Source organism: Peromyscus californicus, unplaced genomic scaffold (genome assembly GCF_007827085.1).
Source record: "Peromyscus californicus insignis strain IS unplaced genomic scaffold, ASM782708v3 Scaffold_4__1_contigs__length_199733344, whole genome shotgun sequence".
Lineage (NCBI taxonomy): Eukaryota > Metazoa > Chordata > Mammalia > Rodentia > Cricetidae > Peromyscus > Peromyscus californicus.
The window spans coordinates 135,943,570-135,965,918 of NW_026294562.1; the positions used below are offsets into that span (position 1 = coordinate 135,943,570).

The following is a 22,349-nucleotide window of genomic DNA, read 5'->3' on the forward strand; positions in this document are numbered from 1 at the left end:
CCCTATGTACACGTGGCGCTCACGGCCGCGGCGGTTCTGACCTATCGTGGCTCGACCTGTCTCGACGCTCGACCAATCACAGAGGGGGTGTGACTGGAGGGCGGGGCTGGAGGACGCCCAGGCGGAAGCGCGTTTTGAGTTTTAGGGAGGAGCTGGCGCGTTTGGAAGCTCTGGAAGCTTGAGCTCCATGCTCAGCTCAGCGTGGATTTGCACTGATTGGACACCGAGCATCAACAGATTTGAGGCCTCCTAGGGATGAGATTTGCATCCCATCCTTGTCACGGGGCCACTGAGGGTTGCAGCATATGCAATGCTTCCCAGCAACATACTAGGAAAGCAATAAAGGAGACGGCTGCGATTTGAAATGGAACTGATTGAATCCAATTTCCGAGATCTTAGGTTAATGGGATTAAGAAGGCAACAACTTTATCTGTGGTGTTTAAAGGCGGAGCTTTTGGGAAATTATGTGAAGTCAGTGTGGAGTTCTCTGAGGAAGAGGAAACCAGATTTATACGCACTCCACCATGACGTGAAACAGCCAAAGGACTCTGACAAAATTTATACCGTGCTTTGTGGACTTTGAATCTCCAAAATGGAAATAAATCTCATTGCTTCATAAAATTAGTCTGTCAAGTATCTTGCTACAGTAATAAACTAATGCAGTGATTCCTACTGAAGGACTGGTGTTCGTGGGATGAACACCTAGGGATATCACTCTCCCATCTCAGATTTCTCTTAAGTTTCTTCACTCATTACTTCATATATTTCTGAAGGTTTAGAACACATAAAACTTGCACAGTTTCAAGCTCAACAATGGAGTTCCAGCACTGGGGGTGGGATTGAGCAAATGGACACAGGTTCCCATCCCTAACAAAGGAAAAATCTGAAATTTATATCAGCCAGAAAGGGAAAATCCATTGTCTCTAATATAGTGTTACTTGGTATACCAAGTTTCAATGTCAAGTGTAGTTAGCCAACACAAAATAAATTCCAGGGTATATTTATTGTTGTTGTTTTATTTTGCTTTTGATTTATATGTGTGGGGATGGGAGTTGTTGTGATTTGTTATTTTTGTCTTATTTTTTTGCTTGTTTAGGTATTTGTTTTGTATTTTTTAAAGACTGAAAGAAAAGGGGAAACATTTTGGTGCATAAGGTAGAGAGGAGGGTCTGAGATGACTTGAGGGAAAAGTAAAGCATGATAAAACATCTTGTATGAATTTTTGAAACCAATACTATTGTAAATGTTAATACGATAATACGGTTCTAAAGAATCAATATTTTAAAGATTAAAAAATTATTTTTAGGGCTGGGCGGTGGTGGTGCACACCTTTAATCCTGGCACTCGGGAGGCAGAGCCAGGTGGATCTCTGTGAGTTCGAGGCTAGCCTGGTCTACAGAGCAAGAACCAGGACAGGCACCAAAACTACACAGAGAAACCCTGTCTCGGAAAAAAAAATTATTTTTAAAAAGGACAGTAGACAGTTAATGAGTACTGAAAGAGGAAGATTAGTCTCTTCCAGAGAAAAGTCCCCTAAGTGATCATGCAACACAAAGTCATCACAACCTCTACAGAGCCAGACTTCCCACTTCCTTCTCCAGGCTCAAGTCAGTGTGTTTCCCATGACCTTCCCATTCATACCTTCTCCTCACCCATGCTTTCTCAGTCATGTTCACTGCTGCCCTTTCCACAATAGCTAGGAAATGGAAATGACCATAATGTACATCAACTGATGAATGAATGAATGAATAATGAAACGTGATTCACATACACAAAAAACAATATGAAATGGTCTTTGTGTGTGTGATGTCTGTGTGAGTCTGTGTGCATGTGTATAACATTAATAATTTAAAGAGAGGCATTCAGTTTGAGAGGAAGGGAAAGGCATAGGATAATTTGGAGGGTGGAGACACTGGAGGGCACCAAGGAAGGTAAGAAAAGGGTGAGGTACCACCATCTGGGACCAAGTGTTCAATTACCTGAACCTGTGGGGGACATTCGCATCAAAAACACCTCAGAGACCAAATATAAATATCTGGTATTGCAGATAGAGTGGAGCTAATCAGAGCATAAAAGTCATGTTCTATGAAACAATAGCAAAAATTTCCTCATATCTAAGGAAATTTAGGGACCGGCTGTACAGAAGACATTTAGAACCACAACAACCATGGCTGGATAATAACTCTCCACGTTGTATTGTAATAACGTTAAATTTTAAAGAAATTTCCATTTTTTTGAGGAGGTTCTCACTATGAAGCTCTGGCTCACTAGACCAGGCTGACCTCAAACTCACGGATCCATTTGTCTCTGTCTCCTGCCGAGGGCTGGGATTAAAGGTGTGTGCCATCACTCCCGAGCTCACAAAAATCGTTGTTTTATAGCTTTTCACTACACTGAAAATTCCAAAAACACAGAACCAAACACACCAGAGAGAAGTTTCAAGAAATTCCATGTCCCTACAAAGGCAAGCCCATCCATGACCTCTTAGTAAATAAAAACAAACAAAAACCCATGCAAAAACTTCATAACGAATAATTGCAGCCCCAAAGAAAAGAAGCACCAAGCAAGATTACAGTGTGGAAGAAAGGAATCCACCAAACTTGAGGAAGAGATGGAGATCTTGCAGGATATACACAAGTTAAAGCCCAGGAGGACCGCCACACTGACATTGCACATGCGCAGTGAGCACTATTTGCTCCATGAACTGTCAGTTATGCCTAAGGAAGAACCAGCAAGCTTTTGTTTACCAGTGTTGCTCAGCAACAGATATTTCATAACCGGATGCTTCTGTTTGACTGGTCAAACCATAGCCTTGCACTTGTGGGAGTCACAGAGTTAGGCTCTGGTTGTTAGATAGTCAATGGTTAAAAAAGTTCATCATTTTGTAAAATTCTTTATAGTGTTGAGCTGATAGAAAGGTGGTCACAGCGATGTTCTCCATCTTGAGGAAGCTCTTCAGCTTTACGAAGGAGCAGAAAACCCCCATGGGATTTTGTGATGGCCCAAGCAGTGAAACGGGAAACTTGTCCTGCTGTTATTGTAGAACTGAGGACAGGTACAGCTAACCTTATGATCCTGAAAACAAATTTCATGAAGCAGTGTGCAAAGCTCAAAGTGGTGCTGCGTCTCCTTGCGAAGAATTTTCATGTGAATGATGAGGATGAACGGAAATGGCAAGAACACTTGGAAGCTAAGGATGAGGGGCCTTGAGGAAGTCTGGTGATGGGAGAAGCCTAGCTTTCCTAGCTCTGTTGTAGGCAACAGGGGTGAGGAGAGACCAGCTGTGCTTTCTGGACTACAGTCTCCTTGATTCCTGTGATCACACAAAGGTCCAGTGTCCAGATCTTTTTCTGCAGCAGGAGAACCATAAGACCAAAGCTCCAGCAGGTTTACTGTCACCCCATAATTCCCCTATGGAGCATTTTCTTATGGAGCATTGAATATAGAATAGAATAATATAACAAACTATAAAGGAATGGGATCTAATTTCAATCTACATAATAAAAACAATGTTCTATAAAATGCAGAAACTACAGAATTCCAGTAATGTTCCTCATGGTATGTCTTCCTCCCACCTAAAATTACCCAAAAAACATTCAATATGAATCTTTTATCTCTGTGTACTAACATTTATATTCCCCACTGAAAATAATAGATAAAATCTAAACTTGATAGATGTGGGAGAGAAAAGCCTGAAATTGTTTCACATTATCAGCCACTTTGAAAATGGACTTTACAAATCAGAAAATTGATGGCTGGATATTTTTTTAAAGATTTATTTATTTATTATGTATACAGAAGAGGGTGCCAGATCTCATTACAGATGGTTGTGAGCCACCATGTGGTTGCTAGGAATTGAATTTGGGACCTCTGGAAGAGCTCTTAACCTCTTAGCCATCTCTCCAGATGGCTGGATATTATCAGTTAAGGATATAAAGCTTGCCATCAATTTGCTGGATTAGTTTTATATTCTCAATGTTTTTCTCTTAGTGGTAAAAAAATGACCACTCTGTTTAAAAATTTTGGATACTGATCATTGGGGCCCCTACTCTGTACTTCTGAGCTACACCCCTAGTTTGAATCATCACTCTTTGCTTAAGGTGATTACTCACTTCCTTAGGCTTCATCATACGAATGCAAGTGAAACATCTGGTTAAGAGGGATGAGGTTGCTTAATTTGCCTCTTTATTCTGTCCCTTAACATCTGTAACCATGATGATGAAATAAGTGTAACATTTAGTTTCATTAAAAGGGGAGATGGAAAAACAAACAAACCAACAACAAAATGCCAGGTATTGGTGATGCACACCTTTAATCCCAGCACTTGGAAGGCAGAGGCAGGTGGATCTCTGAGTTCCAAGGTCAGCCTGATCTATGGAGTGAGTTCCAGGACAGCCAGACCAAACCCTGTCTCAAAAAACAAACAAACAAAAAGGTGGGGTGGATATGATCAAAGTATATAATACACATAAATGAAAATGTCATGAGGAAATCTATTACACAATGCTAATAAAAAGGGAATCTTTTCCACTTGGGACTTTGCAATATAAAATAGAAACTAGCAGCAATTCATAAAGATAATGCATTAAAAATAAAGTAGGACTAGGAATGTATCTCAGTTTGGTCAAATGCTTCCTTGTTTAGTATGTACAGAGTCCTGGGTTGAAAGCCCTGCACCACATAAACTGAGTACAGTGGCAAATGCTTCCAACCCAAGCATTTGGAGGCAGAGGTAAGAGGATCAGGAATCCAAGGTCATCTTCGGTATCATAGGAAGGCCACTCTGGGCAACGTGAGACTGCCTCAAAAATCAAAACCATGGGAGACAGAGGCAGGTGGATCTCTGAGTTCCAGTCTAGCCAGGGCTACATAGTTAGTCCTTCTCAAAAACAACAAAGCCAAATAAACAAAACCCCAGATATACAAAGTAGCTCTGTTTACTCCTAGGAACCACAGTGTGCATATTTAGGTGTGCACAGTATAATTCTCAACTAAATATGTGAAGCATTTTGAATTGAGTGCATGGATTTTAGGCTTTTATTCCAGTTTCTAAAAAACTGCTTCTACATCTCAGGTGTGTTACTTTTGTTCCTTTTATCAAGTGGTAGCTGTCCAGAACCCCACTTAATCCAGCACTTGAACAGTTCAAGTGTTACTTGCAAAAATAGGACAAGGGTGAATAGTGACCACAACTCCCACTACTGGTTATGTAGACTAAATGCCTAGCTCTAACTTGTCACTTCTTTTTTTTTTTTTTTTTTGGTTTTTCAAGACAGGGTTTCTCTGTGTAGCTTTGCGCCTTTCCTGGAACTCACTTGGTAGTCCAGGCTGGCCTCAAACTCACAGAGATCCACCTGCCTCTGCCTCCCGAGTGCTGGGATTAAAGGCGTGCGCCACCATCGCCCGGCAACTTGTCACTTCTTATAACCACATCCTTGTACGGGTACTTCTCCATGTCCTTCAGGTTAGGTGAATCTCCCCATCCATTGTATTTAGCCAGGTTGATTGATTTGGTTAACAGCAAGTAAGCAGAAGTGTTATCCCTCCTGAGTAGTTTAACTAGTTGTCTGAGGAGAATTAGGCATAGAAAGCCAACTACTCCAGTTGATCACAGACACTGCAAGATCTGCACAAGACTGGGCTCCTTAACATCCTACCACCGAGAGGGGGAGGTGCTAACTAGGCCCTCCCTGACCCCCCAGGACTAGTTGATGGAGAAGTAAGAAACATTTTCTTCAGTGGTGTAGCCGTTGGTAAGGTGTCCATACTCCCATAAACAACCCTAACTCACCAAGTCCAACACACAAAAGGGGTGGCTAATTGGGAAGAGGGAGATAATCCTAAGGACAAAGGAGGGTAATCGGTGTGTGTGTGTGTGTGTGTGTGTGTGTGTACTCAAAACGGGTAACACTTCTGCTTACTTGCCATTAGCCAAAGCAATCCACCTGGCTAAATACAATGGATGGGGAGATTCGCTTAACCTGAAGGACATGGCTATAAGAAGCACCCATACAAGGATGAGGTTATAAGAAGTGACACGTGCCAGGCGGTGGTGGCGCACGCCTTTAATCCCAGTACTTGGGAGGCAGAGGCAGGCAGATCTCTGTGAGTTCGAGGCCAGCCTGGTCTCCAAAGCAAGTTCCAGGAAAGGCGCAAAGCTACACAGAGACACCTTGTATCAAAAAACAAAACAAAACAAAAACAACAAAAAGAAGTGACAAGTGTGTGTGTATGTGTGATTAAAATACATCATGTACATGTATGGAGATGTCATGGAACCCATTATTATACACAATTAATCTAAGGTAATAAACACACTAGAAATAAAGAGCAGAGTCAAATATGGAAACATGTAGATGATTTGGCAGTTGCTGCTGGCAAACTGTCAAAACTCGCTGTTTTACACGGTAAGAAGCAACTACATAGGACCAAGGATGTGGGGAGATCAAGAGCTCAGAGAAGGCAATACAGTGACAGTCCTGCGCAAACATGAATGAAGTCCAGCCTCTTTCCATGGATACTCTTAAAATGAAAGTGTTTGGCCTGCATGTAAGTGTACCATACACCTGCAGTCCCTAGGGGCCAGAAGAGACTGTTGGATTCCCTGGGACTGCTACAGGTTGCGAACTGCAGTGTTGGTGCTGAGAACCAAGCCCAGGTCCTCTCTGAGAACATCAAGTCCTCTAAATCACTGAGCCATCATTCCAGCTCCAACTCCTGTGTGTGCGTGTGTGTGTGTATATATATATATATGGAGATGTGCACTGGCATATGTATGGAGATCAGTTCTATCATGTGGATCCAGTGATCAAGCTTCAGGTTAACCATTAATCAAGTCTTTGTTAATCATATCCATAAATTCAATTAGGTTGAGCCTCAAAACCAGGGCATTTACCCATTATATACAAATGCTAGAGCAAGAACATTCAAGGTCAAGTGTGGTGGCACACCTGTCATCTCAGCTGTTGGGAGGTGGTGGTAGGATTAGGAGTTCAAGGCCAGTTTCAGCCATGTGGTTAGCTGAAAGCCCGCTGGGCTATGTGAGACACCATCTCAAATCAGTATCTTAATGTAGTTCCGTGGATCCATTCAAGCAGGTGTTGCCTGACTATCAGTTGTTAGAAATTTCTGCTGTGACATGGCCGATATTAGCCTGAATGAAACTCATGCTCTACAAACTATTCACTGAAAATGGCGGGCTCTAGGGAAAAGAACATGACTGCAGTGAACCTGATCGATTATCTGGGTCCTGAGACACACAGATGGAGGAGGAAGCCTCGCCTGCCTCCAGCCAGCTTGGTAAAGACCTTGATCAGGACAATGGCATACATGATGTAATGGTGTGCTGGGTTTCGTTTGTTCCCACCTACCTCAAATACTAAACTGTCTAGTAAAACTATCTATACTAACACAGTTCTGTTCAGTCCAGACTAATAAAGTGCATGCTCAGCAGCCTCCATTTCTCAAATGCTGTAGTGCAGCCCAGGCCTGGGTTCTAAACATAAGTTACTTTTATTTAAAAAAAAAAAAAAAAAAAATTGCTGTTAGAAGTTACCCCAGGCCACCAGCCTTGTCATCACTGGGACTGTTGATCAAGATGGAGTCTCATCCAGCAAGAGGACTCAATGACGCTACGGACAACAGGAATGCTTTTTCTTTGGTGCTAGGGGTCTTGCAGTCTTAGCACGGCTGTCATCAAGCCAGAGTCCCAGCCAAAAGAAGCAAGCACTCCATCTGTCTTACCAGCAACAGGGGTCAATGCATTAACAGAAGGGCTGTGGGAGCAGTACAGGCAGCCTCACTGAGGATACTGCAAACCAGACTCCAATCCAGCATGGGATGAAACTGAATTTAAGCCCAGGGCTCAGCAGAAGCCACGGTTCCCTCCATTCTCCTCTGCACCTCAGGTATCTGGTACATGCCTTACAAGACCAGTTAGTTATCAGCCATCAATGAATAGCATCCAGAGACTATTTAATATGCTGCTCACATTCAGAATTACCAAAGGAGTTTGCAAAACTGTAACCAGGGGCTGGGAAGATGGTTCAGTGGGTAAGAATGCTTGCTATGCAAGCTTCTGTACCTGTGTTCAAATCCCCACCACCCAGGTAAAAAGCTAGGTCTGTCCAAATGCATGCCCACCACCCTAGTACTGTAGGGTAGAGATAGGAAGACTGCTGGAACTGGCAGCCTGCCAGCCTAGCTACAGGCTCAGAGAGAGATACTGTTCTCAAGGGAACAAGGCAGAGTAGGGAAACCAAGACACTGAAATTTAGCAATAAAAAAAAAATCTTTCCCAGAGAAGGAATACAGTTAAGATAACTAGATGCTAAGAAAAGTGTGCCTTTACCTGCTCCACAGAGAAGCCATGACCCTGTGCCTCTGTCCCACAGGCTGCAAGACTATTTTACTCATGCTGTAGCACCAAGGATTAGTCCAAATCACTTTAAACTTATTTGTTAGACGCTCGTGTGTTCAATTAAAAAGGTCAAAGGATATGCCCATTTGTCTAGTCCTAAAGCCTGCCTGGCTTTACAAAGAATCTGTAACACTTCTTTTTTTTTTTTTTTCGAGACAGGGTTTCTCTGTGTAGCTTTGCGCCGTTCCTGGATCTCGCTCTGTAGACCAGGCTGGCCTCGAACTCACAAAGATCCGCCTGCCTCTGCCTCCTGAGTGCTGGGATTAAAGGCGTGCGCCACCACCGCCCGGCCTGTAACACTTCTTAATCGGAAGCAATGTTTACTCAGAAAAACCACCCTCCCTGGACCCGTAGTTTGCACACTGGAGTCATCAGACAGGAGAGCCTCTGTTGAGGAAATGTCTCTGTGGGATCCAGCTGTGAGGCACTTTCTCAATTAGTGGTCAATGGGGAAGGTCCAGTCCAAGGTGGGTGGTGCCATCCCTGGGCTGAGTTCTCTAAGAAGGCAGGCTGAGCCAGGGGAAGCACGTCAGTAAGCAGCTCCTCCCCATGGCCTCTGCATCAGCTCCTGCCTCCGGGAACCTGCTGTTCCAGTTCCTGTCCTGACTTCCTTCAGTGATGAACAGCAATATGAAAGTGTAAGACAAATAAACCCTTCCGTTCTCAACTTGCTTTTTGGCCAATGGTGTTTTGTCGCAGCAATAGAAACCCTAACTAAGATACTCCCTAACTTCCAACTTGAACAGGTCCGTACACCTCACTGCAAACACACAAGAACAGACAATTTGGCAGCACAGAAAGTGGCCTTTATTTTACCATTTGTAGAAAACCGGCATTTAGATTCCAAGGTTCATATTAAAAAATTATCAGCAGTAGTTCTGAGCATTCAGCAATGCTGACAGATTCTCTGTTGCTCACACAACATAGGCTGTTACTCCATGCTCAAAAAGCAAGACTTGTCTAGAGTCTCTGCTACAGAGCTCAGGACCCATTTGTGACTGTGTCTTCTTCCATCTCTTCTTCACCATCATCACTTGGTCCTGAAAAAGCCAACAAAGGCAGAAGTCATGTCAATTTTGTACTATCTGTCCACTCGTCAGGCACATACACATTAGTAAAGTGAATACACACACATAAAAGGGCAAAGGGTGAAACTGGTATGAATTTTCCTGGAGTAGATGCAAGGAAGAACACAGCAAGTGACATCACGTGGCCGGCCGCCTTGCTGCGGCACCAGCAGGTCTTACCCACCACTGCTCTTGGCCCACCAGTGCAAATGCTACTGAATGGGAAGAGCAAACATCTTGGAGTTGTTACAGAAATAATTTACCTTGCATGTCCCCAGGGGCCCATGGCCATATAACAATGCCACCCATCTTAAAAATACCTTCTACCCTCTCCCTCAGGAGCTACTGGCAATCAATATCTGCTGAGGTAGGATGTCATTTTCTTTAGAAGTGCTGTCACTGTAAGCTGCCCTTGCTCCAGGTAAACACCCCTGCCTCACGCTCATGCAAGCACCATGACTAAACTCAGCAGGTCACAAAACTAAAAAACAAAACAGCTCAAAGATAAAGATCCTTGAAAAGCTGTCGTGGTAGTGATCCCCAGGGATACTTACACCAAAATTTATAGTATGTGTTGATTTGAATAATGTATCTTGAGTGCTCAACATGCTATTTTACACAAACTTGACATTCACACATTACACTAGTTAACATCTACCCAAAACCTGCCTTGTGCTAAGTGCAATTATCACAATCCTCCCCCAAACCTTTTGATGATAGTACTTATCTTAAATTTAAAGATGAAAATACTTGCCTAATATGAAGAAGCCTGCCCAAAGACAGTACTGGTCAGGCTCTATATATAGCCCATGCAGCTAACCACTAAATTACCACATACAGCCATACCTTCATAGGGATCTGTGTTTTCATGGAATTTTATCACTGGAGATTTTGTTGTTTTGTGAAGATAAACATGATAGAGCGCATACTTACACAAACTAGACGGGATAAGCTATTCAACTATCATCTGGTAAAGGTAATTATTTTTTTCTAAACTATGAACCTAGACAACATGTTACTGTTCTCAATAATGTAGACAACTGTAAAACAAAGCTAAGTATCTGTGCATCTATATGTGTGTAAACATAGACAACATACAGTAAAAATTTCAGGCTGGGCGGTGGTGGCGCACGCCTTTAGTCCCAGCACTTGGGAGGCAGAGGCAGGCGGATCTTTGTGAGTTTGAGGTCAGTCTGGTCTACAAAGTGAGTTCCAGGACAGCCAGGACTGTTACACAGAGGAACCAAGTCTTGGGAACCCACCCCACCCCCCTCCAAAAAAAACCCCACAACAAAACAAAAAACAGGCAGAATGATTTTTAAGCTGTGACTTTATGGGATCACTATTGTATATGCAATGTATCAGTTGATCAAAATGTCCATTATCAAGCATGTAACTTAGAAGTTCACAATCACCTCTAGAACTTTCTTTCCATGTTATAGAATGTTTTGCTACAACTTGTAAAGACCCCACAAATATCCTAATGGCTTAACTTTATTGCCCTGCCTCCCTACTTCTTTCCTTTCTTTTGGAGAAAGGGTTTCGTGTAGCTGAAGCTGGTCTCAAACTTGTTTTGTAGCTAAGAATGACCTTCAACTCCTGATCCTTTTGCCTCAACCTCCCAAATACGGGGATCCCAGGCCTGTGTTGTCATGCCCGCCAGGTACTCCTCTGTAATCATTCCCAATGGGACGTTTTGCAAGGCCACACAGAAGAGTTTCTGACCTGATCTGCGCTCTCTGCCAGGTATCTGGCCAGACTGTAGCAAGCCCTTCAGCCTCTCAACCTCTGCCAACGTCGATGCATTTGCGATGGCATTCTGGAAAACACAGGGAAAGGGAGAGGGATGATGACAGCCACCCAGAAGACACTACAGAAGTCCTAGCAACTTCCCCATAGGACATCAACGGCACAGTTCTGTGTCGGGTGAAGAACTTCACTGGCACATTAAACATCAACCTAGAAAACACACCATCAATTTTCAATATTTAGGAAGAGATTCAGGCTCTTATACTGGAGAAGAAGCAATCATTTCACATGCCCTAAAATTCAAGCTAAGTATCTGGAGTTCTGTTACAGGAGTTGTCAGCCAGCAAATCCTGGGAAGCAGGGACTCTAAGACTGCACTCCAAGGTTACTAAGTGCTCACAGGAGTCAGTGTATCCCAGGAGAAGGAGACACACAGATGCCTTCCATTAGTTCATGCATTTAATGCAGATCAAAGTCTGGTCAAACAGTAACTTCAGGTAGTTTGTTCCTGAAACAGAAATATACCAGCGTCCTAACAACCACGAGACAGAACTAGGCCACACCACTACCCTGGTCCCATCTCAGCTCTCTCCAGTCTGACAACCCCCCCCCCCCCCACCACACCCTTACCTTGATGGCTTCCACATCCCCTGCAGATGGTCCACCTTTCTTCTTGTCAGCTGGCAAACCAGCACCTGGATTAAAACTTGGAAGGGAGAACAAACCATTACAGTCTGACTAGTGCAAACTGCTTCTCTTACTTTCAAAAGCTTTTGAAAGTAATTCAACCAGTGTAGTATCTTATCTTTGTTAACAAACTGATACAGGAACTCTCGCCTTCAGAAACACCACCCGAGCCATCTTCTGATAGAGAAAACAGGATGTTTAACACCACATTAAGATGGTAAACCAAAATATATGCTCTGCTAACCTGGTAGAAATTTCCCATGATGCACAGACCACGAATGGCCAGACACCATCATTCAAATGTAATACCACACTAAGCACAGATTTGGGTTGAATTTGTAGGCGGCAAACTGCCAGACGATAGTGTTTCTGAAGGTGAAGTGGAGTTAAGTTGGATATCCGTGTCTTACGTTTTGCTTCTCCTGGCAATATCCTTTGCAAGCTGTGCACCCCGTTTGCCCTTGAACATTTTCTCTGCTTCCTGACGCTCCTACAGCGACACCACACACAGAGTTAATGGAAACAGGAATACCACATGCATTTAGATGCATTCCTTAGAAAACACCGAAGAGCATTCTCCTCAAGTATTGTGGGCTGGTAAAAACACCCAAAGCCAACTTCCACTAGGAGACACAGTGGTCCGACCTGCTCAGGCAAGCTCTCAAACAATCCCCCTCCTAGTTTCAGAGGGACTCCCAAGGGACTACAGAGAATTAGCACTTCCAACAAAGGAAAAGCCCTTCTAACAGGCAGAGCTGCTCAAAGCCGATTATACTACACTCCTTGTTGGAACACATCTAAGCAGACAATCCACTGGGAAGTTCTAGCATTTGGCCAACTTGGAATGACCAACAACTCCCTACCAAAAATTGCTATGAGATAAAAACAAAAACTAAAACCCCACAAGAACAACGAACAACCCTGACTTAATGCTTTCTTTCCCACACATTAAATTTCAAAGTAATGGTAACATTTACTTATTAAGCAACTTTAAAAAAATCAGTCATGAAAGTATAAAGAAAAGGCCAATTCTGTAATGACTCACAGCCAGTATGCGATACTCACTTTTAGTTTCACTTTCTGAAAGTCCAGTACTCTGACTTGTGGAACTTTATAGATGACATAAAGTCGGTAATGCTTCTTATTTGTTACAGGATTTCTTAGGATGCTGTAAAAAAAGGGACAGTGACAGTCACACTCACAGCATTCCATCTGAGAGGGTCATCTGAAAGTGTCATGACTGTCAGTCAAGAGGAAGCACACATCCTTCCTACTTTACTGTCACAAAAAAACACACAGCATCTAGGAAGAGCTGTTCAGTGCAGCCTGATGGCGTTATTTACGGACTTTATTATCACAACAAGCCATTTCCATACCTTAGATATGTCAGTGATTTGAGAGATGCCAAAGGATCCAGATCACCCTGTAAAATAAGGGTCAGAGTAAGAACAAGACTGATAGACACGCTACTATTCTGGTATTTTGAAATGACAAGTATCTTTGAAACAAGTATCCACATGATCTTTTACTTATTTTTTTACTCCCCTGGCACCTAGTCCAAAACTAATACAACACAATTGCCTAAATATCTTCCACCTAATAAGCTGATAAATATATTCTAGCTTCTTTAAGTCTTTGTAGCAATAGCACCTATTTCAATAGAAGAAAAAAAAATTTCCTATAGCAATCTCAAAATGGCTCCTAAGCAATGATTCAAAAATGAAGCCAATGCCAACATTGGTGATTTACTTGGAGCAAGCTATTTACACAGGAACCTCAAGCCAAGACCTTGGTTTAATGTGGGGTTTTTGTTGTTTGAGACAGAATCTCCTATAGCCTGGGCTGGCCTTGAACTGGCTATGCCACCTAGGATGATCTTCAATCCTGATCCTCCCAAGTGTTGGAATTATGGGTCTATGCCACCACACCTGGTGCAAAATGTCCTTTCTTGTTAGTATATCCCAAGTGGCCTGGGGGAGCATATTATCTTTGAGAGAAGGCACTGTTAGTTATCTTAGGCCACCCCTGCCCCCATCTCTGCAAAGACAAGGTGAATAGTATAGTTCAAAAAACTATGGATGCCAGTCATGGGGGCACATGTCTTTATCCCAGCACTTGGGAGGCAGAGCCAGACAGACTCAGTGAGTCTGAGGCCACCTATTCTACATAGTGAGTTCTGGCCAACCAGGGTTATGTATTCTCAAGTCTTCCCAAATTGTCCTGGAAACCATGATGGAACAAAGACAGCAACACTAAAAACCCACCATCCAAAGCTACAAGCAACTAGACAAGGTATTTCCTGGAACCCATGTAGTGGGAATAAGAGGGACACCAGCTGCAGAACTTGCACAGCATTTGTGCAGAAAGAAGTAGAGGGAAGGCAAGAAGGTGTATAATACACCACACAACTCCATAATAACCAACAGATGTTCAGTCTGAGAGCAGCTGCCTAAGGATCTGCATGTTCCAGTAAGTACAGGGAGATCCAGATAGGGGGTGATGAGGCTACAGCAATGTGGATCCTCATGTTGTCTTTTCTCCCATTTGGGACAAAGTTTTGCTATATGGTCCTGGCTGGCCAAACTGTGTCTCTACCAGGACAAAGTCCTACACTAAGGAAAAATCTGGGAGAGACCTAAGTTGAGTAACTCAAGAGGGACACCGGGAAATAGCATGGATGAAAGCAGGAGCACTCACTTCTGCAGTACACATGAAAACTGAAGGATACAGAGAAGGTCAGTATGGCCTTGTAAATGGATGACACGTACCTTTGTGAAGCGGTTCACAATTTTAAAAAGCAATGATAAAGAATAGTTCTCAGAAAGCAAGCAGCCATCTGCATGCCACCAGAGGGAGCACTAGAGCTTGAAAACTGGCTTACTACCATGAAGAGACTCCAGAAGAAATAAAAATGTCTGTTATACACGCACAGTACAGAACATAATGACAGCACGCTGATGGGTTTAAGAAAAAGAATAGCCAGGCCTGCAGACCAGGGCTCAACGAACACCTGAAAGGTTCTAGACTCAATTTTTGATTCTATAATCTATCAAGGCAGTGACTCCAGAAAGACCCCTTGCTGGGACCTTCTACACCCCAGCTGTATGCTGGTAGAGCACTGGCTTTAAAGATGGGTGTAGTGGCCGGGCGGCGGCGGCGGCGGCGGCGGCGGCGGCGGCGGCGGCGCACGCCTTTAATCCCAGCACTCGGGAGGCAGAGCCAGGCGGATCTCTGTGAGTTCCAGGCCAGCCTGGGCTACCAAGTGAGTCCCAGGAAAGGCGCAAAGCTACACAGAGAAACCCTGTCTCGAAAAACCAAAAAAAAAAAAAAAAAAAAAAAAAAGATGGGTGTAGTGGTTCATGCCCATAATCCTCGCATTTGGGAGGCTAAGGCAGGAAGACTGTAGTGAGTTCAAGACCAGCCTAGGCTACATATGGAGTCGCAAGTTAGCCTAGGTGACAAAGTTAAGAGACTGTCTCAAAATACAATACAGGCTAATAGTTGATCTAGGTTGCCTACCAGAAACTTGATGGATGGTAAGACCTTACTGGTGAAGACACCAAACACTTTCATCACAGGACATGAGAAATCGAGTTGGTACTACTGACCAGGAAGCTTCTTCCCAGCTGGCTAGTTTTCATAGTACCAGAGTTCTATGCAGGCTGCTGAGGAAAAATGTCATCAACAGTCATACTCAGCTGTGAATACTGTTAGCTCAGTAACGACCACATGGCAAGATATACCCATGGGCGCAGTGGTGGCACAAATGTTAGGATATAAACAACCATCTTCTCATCTGGTCTAAGACCCACTTCCACAGGAGGAAATGCATGCCCGGCACAGTAAATCTGGCTAAGAACCCACAGTTGGGCAGCTCACAGGCCCTAGAGCTGACCTTACTATTATTATTATTATTATTATTATTATTATTATTATTATTATTATTATTATTATAAGTGGACACAGCATCAAACTGCCCTCTAAATATGTATCTCTATCCCCACAGATTAGTAGTGCAGCTCCTGGACCTCATCAGAGAAGTTTCTTTGTGGAGTGGATAGTAGTATATGAAGAAACTCCCAACCACCCAAAGTGTAGAGAATATGTGTTTCTGCAGGGCTGAGCCACAATGGGACACCTATACCACACCTCTTCTCCACAAGGCTCATAGACTATTGAGGAGGAAAGGCAAGTGGAAAGACCAAAGAGCTAGAGGTGGGGAAAGACCAGGCAATACAGTGTCTTCTGAACATGGCAGGACCACTGCACTCATGGACTCAGAGCAGCTGTGGTCATCTGCACAAGACCAAGCCAGTCAACATTCCAGCATGGAAGGGGGGGGGGGGGGGGGCGGGGCTCACAGCATCCACCTCTACCCTAGGAACTTTCCACAGCTGGAGCAACTAGCAGAGGGAAGAGTCAGTACTCTTGAAGGGTGGGGCTCCTGGTAGGTCAACCATTCTCCTGTAAATGGCCCCATACCCCAGAGCTATGGCCAGCACAAACAGGACATGATGAGTTAAAAAGGGGGTGGGAGGGAGTGGTGCTAGGCATGGTACCACACTGCAACCCTGCACAACATAGAAGGAAAAGGCAAGTCTCGACAGAACATCAGAAGCACTAATGATAAGACTGTATGGGAACTTTCCTACTCAGACACCCAACATAGTCAAAAACCAAAAGGCACACCCGAAGGGACAAAGAGATCTTGGATATACATTATCCAAATGCCTTGCTAATTTCCAGCACATAAACCAAACCAAAACAACCCAAACCAAAATTAAACAAAAACTAACATTAAAAAACCAAAGGCTTGGAATAGTAAAATAATTATGAAGAAACTCAAAGAGAAACTCAGAGATAATATTTTGAGGCAGAAGTACCCTTACCTTTCCCCTTAAATATAGCTTTCTCCATCCGACTTACCAGTTCCACTAGACTGTTGTTGGTGAGGATGAGCTCTGTCAGACAGGGGAGAGCCTGGTCAAGTCCCTCACCTATTCGGCTAAAATAAAAATGGAAAGATCCTCAGTGAGAGTGATAAACAAGCTAACATTTACCTCCATCCTTGCAAGTATCTAACACCTCAATGCCAGAAGACCCCTCTCCACATCCTGTCTCAAGGAGGGCAGCAAAGAGGAGGCCTTGTCTGAGGCACAGAGTCGGTAACAGGGATGGGATGACCTCAGAAACCCATGCCTCCTGGGCTTCTTTCCACTGCCAAGTGCTCTAGTGCAGCCCAAAGAAAGGTGAGATTCCAGAATAGACAAAAATTAGCCAATTTAAAACTTTTTGTTCAGAAAACTCAAACACCAATGACTCTGCATTCACAGAGCTGGTGTAACACATTCACCCAAAGAAAATGTTAATCATGAAAATGGCTTCTACCTAAAAACACCACTCAGTACTTTTATGTGTATAGGTGTTTTGCCTACACTTATGTCTGCATACCAATTACGTGCTTGGTGCCTGTGGAAGCCAGAAAAGGGCCTTGAATTCCCTGGAACTGGAACTAGAACTGTGAGCGGCCATGCTGGTCTGGGAGAAAAACATAGGTCCTCTGAACTGGAAAAGGAGCAGTCAGTACTCTTAACCAGAGCCACTTCTCCAGTCCCAGGACTCTTAATAAAAGCTTTGCTTTCAGCAATCCAAGTCCCCTGACAATACTTCCCACAAGAGCTATAGACCCTAACAGAAACATCAGTACCAGGTATGAGAAATCTTCTTTAATAACTATACTAATATGATTTTTATATAAAGCTGATAAACAGCCAGGTGGTGGTGCACACCTTCAACTCTAGCACCTGGCAAGCAGAGGCAGGCAGATCCGGAGTTCGAGGCCAGGCTAGTTTCCATAGTGGGTTCCAGGACAGCCAAGGCTACATAGTGAGACCCTGTGTCAAAAACATAAACAAAACAAATAGGATCTTGGTGGGGAATATTATTTTAAGGTGTGTTACTTTTGTTTAACTCTGTGAAGCTGTGTTACTGTGTGTAAATACCGGATAGTCTAATAAAGAACTGAACGACCAATAGCAAGGCAGGGGAAAGGATAGTTGGGGCTGGCAGGCAGAGAGAATATATAGAAGGAGAAACCTGGGAGTAGGGATAAGTAGCCAGAGAAGGAAGAGGACACTAGGGGTCAGCCACCGAGCTACACAACAAGCCACGGAGAATTAAGATTTACAGAAGTAAGAGAATGGGAAAAGCCCAGACACAAAAGACAGATGGGTTAAGTCAAGAAAAGCAGGCAAGAAATAAGTCAAGCTAAGGCCATGCATTTCTAATTAAAAATAAGCCTCCATGTATGATTTATTTGGGAGCTGGGTGGAAGGCCCCCAAAACAGCAAAAACAAACACCAACAGGATCTTTTTTTTTTTTTTTTTTTTTTGGTTTTTCGAGACAGGATTTCTCTGTGTGGCTTTGGAGCCTGTCCTGGAACTCACTCTGTAGCCCAGGCTAACTCAGAGATCCGCCTGCCTCTGCCTCCCACAGAGTGCTGGGATCAAAGGTGTGCGCCACCACCACCTGGCTTCCAACAGGATCTTAATTTCACAGAATCATATTCTAGAAGCCAACTACAAAAAACAAAAACAAACAAACAAAAAAAAACCAAAAAAACCCAGCAGGATGTGTGAAGTATAGGCTCTCGGTGAAAAGTAATTTTTATTTTATAAAAGTAGAATATGAAATGTACATATAGCAACATGTTTTAAATTTAAACTCAAAGTTTAGTATCAACTACAAATATTAAAGATCTGTGAAGAGTGGCAAGTATGGTCAGACCAATGCCCACGTTAATCTCCCAATTTCTTAGGAAAAGTGCTCCAATCACTTCTCCCTTAAGACCGGATAGATAAGGAGAGGCTGGAGAGCTGGCTCAGCAACTGAAGAGAGCTGGCTGCTCTTCCAGAGGACCCAGATGCTAGTCCTAGCACCCATGAGGTAGCTCACAACTGTCTGTAACTCCAGCTCCAGGGGAACTGACACCCTCTCAGAGGACCCAGCTTCCAGTGCTAGCACCCATGTGGTAGCTCACAACTGTCTGTAACTCCAGCTCCAGGGGAACTGATACCCTCTTAGAGGACCCAGCTTCTAGTCCTAGCACCCACGAGGTAGCTCACAACTGTAACTCCAGCTCCAGGGGAACTGACACCATCATCTGGCCTCTGAAGCACCAAGCAGGTATGTGGTACAGACACACCTACAGGCAAAACACTAATATACATAAAATAAAAATTAAAATAAAAAAATACAGGTGTCTTCAGGGTACATTGTAACATCTACTTCAGGGAAGAAAGTATTCTCACTAGCAGACACTCACCAAATTCTGTTGTTGTTCACTAATAATGTTTTCAGTCTTCTCAATAAAGGAAAACCATCCAGTTTCCTGATCTCATTGTCAGAAAAATCAATAGCATCAAACTGGTCTAAAGTAGCACCTAGATTTTCAATGACAGGAATTTTATATCCTGTAGAGGGGGAAAAAAAAAACCACATACAACAAGTATTAATATAAATGAAAGGTCCTGAAAACAGCAGGAGTACTTGATGGTAATTAGACTCCAAGTATTCATTCTAGTAGTATTCAACTGGCAGGGTGCCACGAAGCGTGTGGTCGGGCACTAAACTTGAAGAGGTTGAAGGCAAGAACAAGAACAGATGAGCACACTTACTAATATTGGTGTCCACTGCTTATATGTCACACTGTTCCAAGTCCTTAGAGTTATTAGGCTCCATGACAAATTAACATGCTTGCTGTTAACGCCCAAGCCTCACTTGGACACTGGTGACAAGCGTTCTCAACCTTTTGAATAACTCATCAGTAAGTATATCCTCATGGTATCCTGACTCACCCTCCTCTCCACCAGCTCCAATTCAGAGCTGAAAATGGGTACAGACAGCTACAAATCACACTGGGAGCATCCCCTTGATTGTCAAAATCATCCAGGTAGGTACCAAAGGAAGAAAAGAAATTTAATACACAACTCAGCTGTGAAGGAGTGCAATAAAATATGGTACCAAAATAAGCATTCTCAAGACTGCATGGTCTTCAGAGATGCAGCAGAGACCAAAAATGAGCCAGGACAGTAAACGGGTCCAGATGCTCCTGAACTGGACCTTTGTCTAAGAAAGTTAATTTCAACTAATAACAGCACCAGGACTTCCTGTAGGTCAGCTAGGGATTTTAGCAAATGGCAGAGCATAGTCTCCTGAGGCTGTGGTTGCCTCAGGTCAGGTATATAATCTTAACCCCTTTCAAAACCATCTCCAGAAAAGTTGTTGATAATTGCAATTTCAATGCTATGTGGGGTTATTTGTTGTTGCTGTTTGTCTTGTTTTATACAGGACAGGAGACTAGGCTGGCCTTAAACTCAAGAGATCTGCCTGCCTCTGCCTTCCAAGTGCTGGGATTAAAGGCTACCACCGCCCAGCTAATGCTGTTTTTTGTTGTTTTTTGTTTTTGTTTTTGGAGACAGGGTTTCTCTGTGTAATTTTGGTGCCTGTCCTGGCTCTCGCTCTGTAGACCAGGCTGGCCTGGAACTCACAGAGATCCGCCTGACTCTGCCTCCCGAATGCTGGGATTAAAGGCGTGCGCCACCGTCGCCCGGCCTGCGAACGCTATTTTTTTAAACTAAGCTCTACTCAACAGATGCGAGTGTCCACCACCCCTCACATGGAAATGATGATTAAGCCTTGGCCAAACAATTCAATCTTGAAAACACCTTCATAAAAGTGAACTATCAGGGGCTGCGGATCTGGTTCTGTGGGGCGAGTGCTTACTCAGAACGCACAAAATCCTGGGCTCATCCGCAGCAGCACCGTATAAACATGGGGCACACATTAAACCCAGCACCCGGAAGTGAAGGCAAGAGGGTCGTAAACCCTTAACTATATAGCGGTTTGAAGTCAGCTCTGTCTCAAAAACAAATGAACATCAAACGGGAATTACTGTATAACTAAGACAACTTTGACTTATATCTAATCTATCCTCACGTGTCATATTAACTCATTTGTTAAAAACCAGCCGGTCTCCATCCCGCATTAACCATTTGCCTATTTTCCTGGCCCTCGAAACAGTTCAGGCTGCTGAACATGCCGGGCAAAGCCAAACGAGTAGGGACCCGGGAAGGAATCGAGGAGCCGTGTCCGCTAGCAGGAGCGGGAAACAGATGGCTCCAAAGAGCCCCGCGGGACCGTCGATCCGAGGTACCCGAGACCGGGGCGGCAGGCCCGGGCCAGGCTCCGGCCTCAGCGCACGCGGCGGGCCGGTTTCTCCCGGGCGCGCGCCGAGCCCGGACACAGCCCGCGCTCCGCCTAACTCACCGCGAAGGTCCAGCTCGCGGTCCCGCACAGCATTGGTGTACTGCGCCGCCTGCTCGATCAGCTCCGCCGTCAGCTTCACCATCCTGCCGCCGCCCGAGTCCCCTCACCTCGGCCACCGGCCCGCGCCTCCCGCCAGTGCCGTGTCCCAGAGTGCACCGCGCCGCTCGGCCAGGCATCAACAATCGAAGCCGCGCGCGCCTCGGCCATCAGGCTAAAGCAATAGAAGGCGCCGCCGAGCGTTGCGCGATCGTCGTCTTGGCTTCTAGGTTCTGGGCTGGAGCGTTCCTCGGGTGTGGAGAGCCCAGATTCCAGACATTTGTGGCCAAAAGATAAGAGCATGCTAGAGGCACTCTTTCTTATTTCAGTGCACCTCGAGGGAGGGGTATTTGGGATTGTCGTCTTCTTCATCCAACAGGGGCTGGAGACTCCGTGAAGGCTCCAGGGATTCAGGTCCCCAAGGGCTTGGGCTTCCAGCAGAGACAAGGCTGGGCCAGTCAGCTGGACTGCCTTAAGATGGGCCACATCCTACCTAGTACTGTCTGTCACCTTAAAGCCTCAGGGTGGGCTTGCGGCCTCTAGACATTTAAGTATTCGTATGGAGGGTCTAACTGGTGAGATGGCTTAGAGGTTAAGAGCATTTACTGCTTTTGCAAAGGACTTGAGTTCACATTCCCAGTACCCAGTTGGGCGCCTCACAACTGCTTGTAACTACAACTTCAGGGGATTCGTCACCCATTTCTAGCCTCCTCGGACACCCGCTATCACAAAGACACACATATATACATAAAAATAAAATAAATCTTAAATGATATTCATATTGTAGGCCTGGCATGACGGGGAACGCCTTTAATCCCAGCAGTTGGGAGGCTGGATCTCTGAGATTGTAGACCAGGCCACCCTGGTCTACAGAGCAAGTTCCAGGACAACCAGGGCTACACAGAGAAACCCGGTCTTGAAAAAAACAAACAACAGCAGCAAAATTCATATGAAGAGCAGGCTAGTACACACATCAGAAGCCTGACATTTGATGAATGCCAACAGAGTGAACACAACACACCTGCAGAGCCTTGGCCCCTGTCCCCAAAGACAACCGGAAGCC

The 22,349-nt window shown here is 44.4% G+C and overlaps 1 protein-coding gene and 1 non-coding gene across 2 annotated transcripts; one reads left to right on the forward strand and one right to left on the reverse strand.

Moving 5' to 3' along the window:
* Positions 1–9,203: 9,203 nt before the first annotated feature.
* Snrpa1 (small nuclear ribonucleoprotein polypeptide A') lies at positions 9,204–21,399 on the reverse strand. Its single transcript, XM_052760529.1, has 9 exons — positions 21,251–21,399; positions 19,248–19,395; positions 16,849–16,927; positions 13,299–13,345; positions 12,988–13,090; positions 12,333–12,412; positions 11,866–11,941; positions 11,212–11,305; positions 9,204–9,459 (listed from the first exon to the last, which is right to left on the reverse strand). Exons 1-9 carry the CDS (start codon positions 21,330–21,332, stop codon positions 9,401–9,403), a joined length of 768 nt encoding a protein of 255 aa, XP_052616489.1. The 5' UTR covers positions 21,333–21,399; the 3' UTR covers positions 9,204–9,400.
* Positions 14,612–14,714, forward strand: LOC128095780 (U6 spliceosomal RNA). The gene has a single exon (XR_008213384.1). It is a non-coding gene; the product is annotated as a U6 spliceosomal RNA (small nuclear RNA).
* Positions 21,400–22,349: the final 950 nt, after the last annotated feature.

Coding starts and splice junctions, on each gene's coding strand:
- Snrpa1 (XM_052760529.1), bottom strand. CDS start 21,332: ATGGTGAAGCTGACGGCGGAGCTGATCGAGCAGGCGGCGCAGTACACC. Junction 16,928..19,247: donor GTGAACAACAACAGAATTTG/GTGAGTGTCTGC, acceptor TTTTTATTTTAG/CCGAATAGGTGAGGGACTTG. Junction 11,306..11,865: donor GGGATGTGGAAGCCATCAAG/GTAAGGGTGTGG, acceptor TGTGTTTTCCAG/AATGCCATCGCAAATGCATC.